Source organism: Crinia signifera, chromosome 4 (genome assembly GCF_055691185.1).
Source record: "Crinia signifera chromosome 4, ASM5569118v1, whole genome shotgun sequence".
NCBI classification, from domain to species: Eukaryota; Metazoa; Chordata; class Amphibia; order Anura; family Myobatrachidae; genus Crinia; species Crinia signifera.
This window is the reverse complement of record NC_139220.1, coordinates 168,464,821-168,477,156: the sequence shown is the minus strand read 5'-3', so window position 1 is coordinate 168,477,156 and position 12,336 is coordinate 168,464,821. Positions and strand designations below refer to the sequence as shown.

At 37.4% G+C, this 12,336-nt stretch overlaps 1 protein-coding gene across 5 annotated transcripts in view; it reads left to right on the top strand.

Moving 5' to 3' along the window:
• KIF21A (kinesin family member 21A) overlaps positions 1–12,336 on the top strand; it is a 173,314-nt gene that overhangs the window by 89,128 nt on the left and 71,850 nt on the right. For 4 of the 5 annotated variants that reach the window (XM_083182939.1, XM_083182936.1, XM_083182938.1 and 1 more), the window contains exons 11-14: positions 2,254–2,457; positions 5,325–5,363; positions 9,502–9,583; positions 12,153–12,273. In XM_083182939.1, the coding sequence (XP_083039065.1) occupies positions 2,254–2,457; positions 5,325–5,363; positions 9,502–9,583; positions 12,153–12,273 (446 nt within the window). The remainder of the gene's footprint in view (positions 1–2,253; positions 2,458–5,324; positions 5,364–9,501; positions 9,584–12,152; positions 12,274–12,336) is intronic. The other variant, XM_083182937.1, reaches the window with a different exon arrangement.

The window sequence follows — 12,336 nt, the reverse complement described above, 5'->3', positions numbered from 1 at the left end:
AAGCATGCTTTTCATGTGCTTCACTATATGGCACGCAACGCACAATTCGGAGCACCAATAGTTTACAACTTATTTCCAACGTTCAATAAGGTTTTCAATACCTCGAAAAATTCATTCAACCAAGCTCTCCCACCATACGCACAACATCTTTTTACGCGGATGAAGATCTTGTTTCATGCGCGGGGTCGTTTGTTTACCTTGGCTAAGCCATTCCTTATGCTGGTTCATATTGATGAACAGGCACCATTTTTTGTCGCCAGTAACGATTCGGTAAAGAAATCGTTCCTTGTGTCCGTGAATTGAACGGTGACGAGCAAGCAAACCAGCGGACAAACATTGTGTTTGTCCTTTGCTTAAACTGTTCAATACAGTAGACTGTTGGCTTCCCAGCCTCTAGTTTCTGTAGTAATAATATGTATGTTGCCTTTCTTTCCTTCAAAGAATGTATCAAATACATTCGCATATTTATACGTCGGAGTCGAGCAGTCGGGGTCAGCCGTATGAGGGGTCGGAGTCGGACCATTTATCTACCGACTCCACAGCCCTGAACAGAAGTACAATAATATTCATAGTCCCTTTCATACAAATAATGACATGGCATCGTTAGATGGTATGTCATGCAGACAGAACTTGATTTATCTCCTTGAGGCACTGTAAGTTTTCTGTAAGGTAGAAAAGAAAACCAAAATTTGCAGCGCTGGTTAAATAAAAAACTGATGTGCTGGTTGGATTGACTTCACAATTTTATCTTAAAAATTAAATTTTAAAAGGTATCACAATTTAATAGGCCACATCGCCACACATATAATACAAGAACTCATTAAAAATGCATTGGTGCAGAAAAGCAGAAATCGGATATGGCTTAGTACACTGTCCGTTCCTATAATGGCTGGAAGTTCTGTGATGGGACCGCCTCTGTAAACAGAGTGGGTTATAGTTACCGTCCACCTTGCTCGGTCTAGGGGAAGAATGGATCCTGATGGAATGCAAATTTCCCTTTTAGCGTCCAAAGTCCCTTAGAGTGGAGAGTCCTTTTTTTTCCTGTAAGGTACACTTGTTGCAGTCCTCACAGAGCCACATTTAAGTTGTTATAGTTTATTATTGTGGTACCACAAGAGATCCACAGCGTCCATTTACAGATTACATAAACAAATAAGCAAAACAGTGACTTTCCATTGAGTACACTAGAGTACAAGTACAGGGTACATACACATAGGTGCATCAGCAAACGACAAAACCACAGGATTTGGTGCAATGAAATGTGGTTTAAGTAAGGGAAGAGGGCCACATTCTAAAGTACATAGCTAAGATGTCAGCAGCGTCCCACTGAGGATAAAACTTACTGGTAAGACAGCAGTGTCTGCTGGACTTAGACCTCTGCTCTTCTGGTCTTCTTGTGCCAGCCTCCTGCTGTGCCAGATCCTTAATATGTAGATAGCGGCATGATAAGCTCTTATGGATGCAGCAGTGATAGGATATCTGTAGCAGGATAAACCTGCAGCTTGCCTCTTGCTCCAGACTTCTCCTCTGTTGGGTTGTTTTGGTTCCAGGCTCCTATTGAATAGGAGTTTGTACTTGCAGTGGTACAGGAATACCTAAGCCAATACTGCATACAATGACATTTCATATATTTTTTAACTTGTTTCACCCATAGGCTTCTTCAGGATAGATTGTTAGATTTATTTATATATATATATATATATATATATATATATATATATATATAGTGTTCCCTTTTATTATCAAGGTAAAACATTTTACTACCATAGCCCGAGCATGCTAATAATCTATATACTGTATTATTTCTCAATAAGCTGGTCATCACTTGCATATTTTGCACTAGAAATGTAGCACCTGCAGTAAAAAGAATTGCTGATGGCGCGCATGTTCGTTTAATGGCCTGTTAAATTGTCCTTACTGTACTGGGCCTATGCATATAGTTCCACTCCTCCTGTTCCTTCTATCTAAATGTATCAGAAATGAGTCATAAGAGGAAGATTTGCTTGAATCTGTATACTGGCGAAAGCATATATCAGTCTATTTACTCAGAACGCCTGGACAAGCACACTTTCTTCCTGTGCATTCACTGATGCTGGACACACGCCTTCCATTTTAGGGGTTTACAGTGCAGTGATTATTGTAAGGTAAAAAATGCATTTTGTTGCATGTTACTTCATTTTAGAGCTTTGTAAACATTATTTTTATTTTAAGATAAAAGGATATAAACATATTGTTTCTGATTTTGCTTAATAGTGCAAAATTGTTAGAAAGTGAAGCTGTGAATGGAAATCTCAGAAGGAGCCTATCAAGTGCCTCATCAAGAGCTTCGTATTTTGCTGGCCGCTCTCCATTCCCTACCTCCATAGTATCAGCTGAGAGAGAGACAACAGAAATCATAGACATGGCAAAAAAAGACTTGGAAAAATTAAAAAAGAAGGAAAAAAAGAAAAAGAAAAGGTAATATTTATTCCATATACTTTTTTTCCTATGTGATTATTATTGTCTGTTCATAGACTGTTATCTATTTTAATTACACATTTTCCTTTCATTTAATGGCAATTTAACATTTTAATCTACTGAATGCAGCTTGTATATAATTGTTTTTTGGTCAAGTGCATGATTTGAACATTGTATAATAACAAATGACTTGCATGTTTTAAAATGCATGGTTTGTCACTTTATAGAAAAGCGCACAATGCATTTAGCAAAAAAACTAAATACACTGTGTTCTAGTCTACATGGCTGACGGACCACATGAGTGTTATGTGGCCCATGCATCAGGCAGGTATTTGGGTAATTAATTTTTTTACAATGACTAGGTTAGTTCATCGGCAAATCCAACATGTTGAAAAACCTTGTTTTGCCTATTCAGATCCAAATATGATCAGAGTCAGGGATTTTTGATGTGGTACTTGGCCTTTTAAACTACATTGTTAAATATTACATAACTGGGTCTATTTGTGTGACCAACATAAATTTCAATTTACCAAATAAACTGTCACTTTCCACAATCTCTCATTCCCAATACACACTTTTCTCCCTTAGACATCAAATGTAATACCAAATGTTTCATTTTAGCATATTATTTACCCAGTAAGTTACATATTTATGTTCTTCCATATTCAGATATTCTTTCTGTCTACCCACGTCATACAGGCAAACAGGCAGTATGCTGTCTAGGACCTTGTTAAGCAAACTTAAGGTGGGTACACACGGAACGATGTCGGAAGCGTTCCGACATCGTTAATGAGTGTATCAAATCGTTCATCGTGCGTACACACGGAACGATTGGATACACTTGACAAAAGATTTGTCTATGATCTTCCTGCACGCAGGAAAGATCATAGACCCTCATTAACGATTTTCGGGTACGCGTATTGTTAACGATGCACGGAACGATTTGAACGATTGGTCGTTCCCATCGATCGGGAACGCCCACATCGGGCTTCAAATCTATCCGTGTGTACCCAGCTTTAGACACTTCGGGTTTAGGGGGTGGTGTGGTAAGGGCAGACATTCACAAGGGTGGTCCCCATTTACCTTTTTAAAAGGGCCATGCATTACTCTTAATTCAATAACTATTCATTAATTTACACCTATACTGATGTATTGTAATCTATAACAAACAAATTCTCCGACTATCATACCGGCTATCAAATCGCCAGGAAAAATGGGTGCCGCACCATTTTTCTGGAGATACACACATACGCAGTATGGTCTGAGCGATGTAGTGCTCAGACCCTATTACTCACTTCGCTGCTCTTGGCAGAGAGGAGGGGGCCCGGCTGGAGGAGGCGGCACACAGGCGGTTCCTCTCTTAAAGCAATCCTGGTTATTAAGATATTTATTAGTGCACTACCGGTGCTTAAATTATACTGACTAGAGTAAGCAGCTAATGTGCAGTACTGGTCTGTGATGTAGCTTGCAGTACTGTAATTGTCAATCAGTAATTTACAATATCATGCAATTTGGAGGCTGGTAGGGAACAGAGGTCGCCTCTGTCATACAGCCAGCCATTGGTGTTGCAGATGATCAGATGAAGTTTCCTATGGTCATATAAAATATGATCAGAAGGGACAACATGATTGCACAGTGCAGTATCAGAATTTCCCAATATAGTCAGGTCGGATCCTGCACAGTCTTCCCTTGTGCTTGTGCGTGGGTTTGGAAGAAGTCTCCGAGAGTCATGGGATGATGTCAAACAATGTATTGTGATCAATCATGAGACAATGGCCAGCAAAGTAGGGTTCCATTAATTGACCAATGTTTGCCATTTTTTGAGGGTTAGTTGCAAATATTAATTACAAACAGAATTTATGAATGAGGGACCACAGCAGATACTGTATATACGATACCTGTTGCGATTCCCCAGTCCAGTCAGCATGCGGGGATGTGATGCTGTTAGATTTACCAAATACAGAAATTCACAAGGGAAGCAGCATTTCTGTGTGCCAACTGTGTTCCGTTAGACCCCATAACTTTCCAGAATACATGTAACATTCTTTATTTTATAATTTGTAATTATAAGTAACCACATGCTGTAAAGATAATGCTGTGTGTGCATTTATTTCTTAAGTTTAGCAAGAAATATCTTTGATCTTCCCAACATCTTTCATCAGATGGTGCTAACATTTTATACGCGCAGAGATTACCATCTTGACCTCAAAATATAATCATTTCCCAATTAAACTGGGTGTATGTTCACAAAAATAGGTATGGGATGTCACACAATATAAGCCATACAGTTGTGTACCTGTGAAGTTTGTACATGATCCTTAATGTCCCCATTACTTTTCTTCTCTTCTTGTTTGCATACTGTAGGAGTTTTCACCCGCTTTGTGACATATTTAATAAAACTGTATTTCTTTATATGTAGTTCTCTACATTAACCAGGCACAGCAAGCAAGCTAAACCATGGCACATTTTTGGTAGAAATGTTCTTTCTCCAGTTGTGGTTGCAGTAAATAGAGGCTTTTGTCCAAATCTCCAGAATCCTCGTAATAAGACCATTTGTATTTTTAAGGAGGTTTATTTATCTGCTTTGTGATGTGAGTGGATGCATGTGATTCTCTGATCCTTCTTGTCTGTGTCTTTGTTACCTTACTTCCCAGAAACCTATAGATCACAGTAGCCTTCGCATCCTATGTTGTGAGGTTTGCAATCCAAATTTAAACAATACGTTTCATTTATTTCTATTGCTGAAGATAATTTATATTCTATATGTTGAAGGCAGCTAGTTCATGCACCGTTTTTACCTTACAACTTTCATTGTTTGTCTGCCCTTCATTGGTGTGGCTGCCTATTCTGTACTTCTGCTTTTGAAGGCTACTGCAGCTTCAAGAAAACAATCAAGAAGAAAGAAGGTTGGAATACTCACCTTTATCTGTTTGTTTTTGTTTTAAGTTCTACCTATCACCTGTTTCAAAAGAGTAAATATATTAACCCAATAAAGTTCTGTATTACTCCAGCTACATTTTATGGATTAAAGTGTTACATTTGGTATTGGTATTGTCAGCATGGACAGTACATGCCCAAATTCATATGTATCCACTCCACTCAGAAATCCTGTATACATAGAAAGTATTGATGTATAAAGGGATGACCAGCATGATTGCACCTCACCTCTACAGACCATGGATACACCATTTTTTAGACAAAAAAAATGTTCATGTTCAAATCTTAGTGACCTGTACTGCATTTTCATGCATAATACTGGACATAACAAAATGGCTACCTCCACGGTTTGTAAGTGTTGGTATATTCTAACCGATTACAGTGCATCTTGAAAACATTTTGCTGGCAATTTAGCAGCTTTATTTTATTTCTAGATAACACTAATTACAATTGATAAAACACTTGGAATTCATAAAAGAAAAAGCTGGATTTTGTACCCTGAATGGGTGATCTATGCATTGAGGATATGATCCAAACGCATTCGCCAAAGCCTCTCTTGTATAGAATGTACCCATTAACATTTTTAAAAAGCAATATCTGTTTATTTATTTGTGCAATGCACTAGGCACTGATGTTGGTTGGTGGTACCTGATAACACATTACCATACAGTATCACCATATGTATGTTCAGTGGCAGGTTATCATTACCTTAGTAGAGTACTTCTGGCGCTTTGTGCCCAGACCACATACCAAAGCTGCCATTTATTAAGGGAGAACACTTTACTAACTATTCAATAAGGGCATCACAACGCTCTGAAATGTCAGCTGTGTTATACAGTGTGGATACAGATTACATTCATCTGACCCAACTTCCTGCAGTAATAAAGTTGACTTGGCTACCTGTGAACAAGCAAGATGCAGGCTACCTTTATTATTATTGCCACTGGACATACTAAACTACAACAGTCTTATTGCAGTGCTTATAACTCTGTAGTAAGCAGTTTTCTTATGCGCAAATCATTTCTCATTCTTGTTGATCTAATGACCGCTCTTTTTATTTTTTATACTTGCTGCATAAAATATCATAACCTTTAACTTTTTTAATGCCATTGTGATACTTTGCCAAAGGTGTTACTGTATTCAGCCCACAGAAATACAGTAGCATTAGCTCTAATTAGGCTGGATTAATTCGTTTAACTGCTCTCACAATAGCATTCCATTACACTTTTTGATGCTCTGCAGACAAAAGAGTTCACTGCATGTTAAAATTATGACTGATCACCAAGAACGTTTCTACTATGTGGTTAGTTATGTCTTTATCCTAAAGTTGTAGTGTACCTCTTTTATCACACTAGACAAGTTCCTTGGGTAATTATAGTTCTTCTAGTAAACACATTCAGATTGTGGAGTATGTAAAGCTGTATTGCTGAAAAGTTCCTTAGTATATTCAGTATTCTAGTGGGCCCATGGAAAGGCCCGTTATTCCATTTACTAGTTAAAAACCCATCACAATGACTGCTTCTGCAATGTACTTTCACTTTTAGCTGTGACCTTTTTTAACTCCACAAATTATCCACCCCCACCCCTAGTCCCTATCTGCTTCTACCTCCAGTCTCTATCGTCACGGCTCCCTCTTTCATATACAGCAAGTTTGAAACCACTCAGTGTCCCACAGCACACAATGGAGTAATTTGGTCCATCGAGTGGCCTCTAGTGGTCAGTGGCAGCACTTCACCTCATAGGGCAGTATTCAATGAGAAAAATGACGACGTGCAGCGAATCCTGTTTAGGATTCGCTGCACATTCGCCACTGCCCGCCGCGTTCCGGAGCCACGCCGGCTCTAGTATTCAACGAGTCAGGGGCTCGCTGCCCCTGACCGGCGAATTTTAACTCCTGTGGCGGATGCCGCAGGGAGCATGAGGACAGCGGCAGGCAGGGAGATGGAAGTCTCCCTGCCTGCCCCAGAAGTTTGTGGGGGGGGGGAGGTGGGCTCCACGGGTGCCAGGCAGCACAGGCTGCCCCCCGGGAAAGCCAGCAGGGAAGCAGATATTCACTGCACCCGATCGTGCATATGGTAATGATCGGGTGCAGTGAATATATGAATATCTAATGAGCGGCTCGGCTCTGGCCCCCTGCTGGCTGCTCGTGTACTATATATATATATATATATATATATATATATATATATATATATATATATATATATATATATATATATATATATATATATATATATATATATATATATATATATATATGTAAGCAAGAGGATGTGTGGCGCCACCTGTGAAAACCTCAGTCCAGATACCAGGTATACCAGGCAATATCCCCCTTCTAATTGCGGGGTGTCAGCCAATCTTCAATAATAGAAGTAATGGTAAGTTACTTAGGAAAAAATGTGAGTTCAATAAATGAAGATGCGGCGACTAATTGCTCTAGAGTAGTCTATGCTGAGTGTGCTGGTCCGCACATGTAATACACCATAAAAAAGTTCTTTAAAAGTGGACTTAGAACACAATATATACTTCTCTATAGGTATGATAAAAATATCAAAAGGTAGGTATAAAAAATAAATACATTTATTTGAACAAGGTAGAGGAATATATTTTCAATAAAACACAGACAATTTAATAATTTCTTCTAAAAAACGTTCTATACTAAAAGAATACTAAAAACAATAATAAGGTGCAAAAAGAGAAAGGAGGGTAGCTTATCTTTAAATAGATGAGACAGGAGATAGATGAGCCCTCCTGTCTCATCTATTTAAAGATAAGCTACCCTCCTTTCTCTTTTTGCACCTTATTATTGTTTTTAGTATTCTTTTAGTATAGAACGTTTTTTAGAAGAAATTATTAAATTGTCTGTGTTTTATTGAAAATATATTCCTCTACCTTGTTCAAATAAATGTATTTATTTTTTATACCTACCTTTTGATATTTTTATCATACCTATAGAGAAGTATATATTGTGTTCTAAGTCCACTTTTAAAGAACTTTTTTATGGTGTATTACATGTGCGGACCAGCACACTCAGCATAGACTACTCTAGAGCAATTAGTCGCCGCATCTTCATTTATTGAACATATATATATATATATATATATATATATATATATATATATATATATTTTATTAAATATATATTCATGTGCTTACAGCACATGAATAAAAATAGCATGCCCCTCCTCAGAATAAAATTCCTTATTTTTTTACACCAAATGTAAAAAACAAAACACTTTATTTTAAAAGTTCACATTCCACTTCACCATAAAAAGATAGCGATTGCTACTCGGTGAATCATGGAGAAAAAAAAAACCTTGAAATGTATTCGCCATCTGGTCATTGAATAGGGTGATTCACCATTTTAGTCAAAAATTTGCCGTACAGCACGAAAATAGCACAAAATCGCCAGAAAACATGGCGCATTAGGCTCATTGAATACGGCCCATAGAGGTGAAGAGTCGTTAACCTTTTACATATGTAGATAAGAATTCCAAAGTGCATGTAATTCAGAGATGTCTCTAGTTTACAGTATTGGTCTATTTATGTTCAACTGTGCACACAGTAGCAGCTGTTGGTCCCTGTGTAAATTGAGGTTATTGAGGTTTTTTGTGTCTGCAGGCATCAAAAAACATGATTATATACAGTAGTGCAAATTGAAGCAGATCAAATTTTACTAGGATTAAATTTAAAACATAGAATTTGATGGCAGATAAGAACCATTTGGAACACTTAGTCTGCCCCTTTTAACCTTTAGGTAACATTGACCCTATTTACTGTATATACTGTACTGTACATAGTAAATACCATATATACTCGAGTATAAGCCTACTTTTTCAGAACATTTTTTATGCTGAAAAAGCCCCCCTCAGCTTATACTCGAGTGAGGGTCCCACTTGAGTCAATAAGTTTTCCCATTTTGTTAGGTGCCTCGGCTTATATTCGAGTCGACTTATACTCAAGTATATACAGTAGATACAAGATTTTGCTGTAGTATACTTTACAGGAAAATAGCCAAAGATAATGTTTAACCTTCATTATATTTCTGTAAAAAAGTACATTAGTATTAGTAAATATTGAATTAACCCTTTTTTCTTCTTGTTTAAGTGTCGTGAAAGATGAAAACACAGACAATGAAAAGTCTGAAGAGAAAGGGATAACAGGAAGAGAAACCAATGAATTGGATATTGTAAGTATTATAAAAGTGATTTTGCATATAAAAACGATAATTTAAAGTTATTTTCTTCAAGCCCATACAACATTTATAGCAATCTATAAAGGAGAGGGTAACGCCTACTATATTTAAAAAAAGGGGTCACCTCCCCTTACTACTGTATGTATACACTATTACCTATGGGTTAGTAGTCATCTACCAGTTTACAAATGTAATGCTGCCTCCTCCCAGTGGCCCACCACAGGTCAAAAGTAACAACTTTTTAGAAACAATGTTCACATACAAGTTTTTAAACTGCAAAGCCTCACAGCTCCTCGTGCCCTTGCTGCGGGTATCGGATCTCATTTTGCCAAAGAGCTTGCTGTTCACTTATGTGCTTTCACGGCCTTTGCAATTGGCATGTGTCATCACAGCGTCCTGGCGTCTCCCAAACCATGCGCAAAGCTTTTCTTCGGCAAAGACTTCTTCAGGGGGTGTGTTTGTGTATCCTCATATGTCTCAATTCACCACACAAGAGTGTGCCACCAGCTCCTCCCTTGCAACCCTGCTAGAGTCAAATGTCGTGGGTTTTTTTTTCTGCTCAAAAATGCATGTTAATGGAATGCATCATGCTGTGCTGATTAATTTGATATGCAACACTATATATATGGAGTTTCGAAAGTCCTTCTACAGTGGCTGTGTGTTATGCAAGTCTTACCACTTATATTGCGTGCAAAGTAATATGACATCAATTGTTTTTAATAACTTTATGTACATGAAATAAAAGAATTTGTTACATACTACTTTTCATTACCTGTTGAAAGTGCTGTCCTTCTCTGGCTTCCCAAGGCGATAGATAATATCTTTCTGAACTCCTTGTGCGTGTGTATATTGATGCACGCCTACAAATTGTATCACTCTAGTATGAAGAAAACATAAGGGTCAGACTAGATGGGCCAAATGGTTCTTATCTGCCGTCAAATTCTATGTACATCTCATTTTCCCTTTTCATCCTTATAATGAAACTCAACTTTGTTGGCTGGGACTCCTATATTAATTTTTCCCCCTTCTTCATGTAAGTTGTTTTAGCCTTGACATGTGCTTCTTCAACTAGTACCAGGTGCATCCTTCTTTTCAGCCATGCCTTTACATCTTATATCAGGGTTGTTTGTTTTTGTGGCTCTTTGGTGTGATACACAGCTGCTCTATTCTCAAAGCAGAGCGCACTACAGAGCTATGTTGTTTACTGTGGCACTGAACATAATTGCTTTTGATATAAAACTATTCTCCAAAATAACCAAAATATTTAGCTGGACAATGGAATGTAGAAATTGGTAATGTTTAAAGTGGAAATCCCTTTTCGATATACTGCTTATATTGATAAGCTTTTAAAAGTGTACTGAAATAAAAAAAACAACAACTTAGAACTAAGTATAAATCGACGGTTGGTTTCATATTCCCATTTTATTAAGCCTATTAAGTTTTTAAATATGTACAGGTCCACCTTATGTAATTCTTCTAACATATTTTTTTTTAATGTTAAGAGATGTTTGGTCTATTGAAAAACATTTAAGGTCTATACACACTGGTCGACTTTAAGCTGAAAGCAACTCTGTTGGGGCAGTGATGAGTACTGATAGGTGCTCCTGACCGCTGGCCGGCAGCTGGTATTACAGCAGATATAGGTGGACGACTTTCCATAGAGTCACGATATATGGTTTCACTCTCCTAGCAGAGACCTCCAAACCGTTCTAGGTAAATTTATTAAAGATGAAATACCTTCTTAACACCCCTAAGTTTAAGATTCATAAAAAGTACACATGATTTATTAAAACAATTAAATCACATAACATATGCTGCAATACACCAATAACCACAAGTATTCATTTAATCCCATTTGTGGGACTACCCTTTAGTATGGTTCTCAGATTATGTTCAGTGGTATCTGGATAAATTGTCCAACGTGTTTCATTTTTATAGAGTGTTCATCAGGGGGTACCTTAGATCTTAATTTCCAATGAATTCCAACAAATAAACGAATATTGTTGTTGGAATTTGCTGAGTAAAATAATTAAGACCTACATTTTTATTTCGTTACACTTGGGACACACACAGAGGACAAATTGCCCATTGGTGTTGAGATATATCCAATTATCTTATAGGAGTGTGCCCCCGTTAATGGTTTATCTGGTACACACTAGGTGTTATACACAGATGACTGTCTGTTGTTTGTAGCATACACACAAGGCTATATTTTAAAATCACTCAGAAGGGCCAAAATGATGATGTTTAAAAAATCGCTGTGAAAGTGTTAATTACAGACACAAAACATCTAGCATTGAATACACTGTTAAAAAAGGAATGAACACTACTATCAGAAAACACAGGTATTCTAACAATAATAACACAGAATTGTCTGATTGGTAGTAATCTAAACGAAAGTTTTCCACTCTTTAGGCAAATTAGCCCCTGCCCAAAAATGCTCAATCTGACTAACTGTAGACATGACCTTATTTATGAATAAATATTATTATATGCTCTGCCAAACCATTGTTCATATTGTTCAAATCTCTGGGAAATTATAAATGTAATTTTATTTTTTTAGGATGAAGGCCAGGAAGGAAGTGATCACGAAGAGGAAGATGAAGAAGAGGATGACGACGATGATGATGAGGCAGATGGAGCTGACAGCTCTGATGAATCTGATTCAGAACTAGATGAAAAAGGTGTGCTTGTTAAAAAAAAAAATAGTTTTGTATGAGCTTTGTACCCATAAATTAATAGGTCCC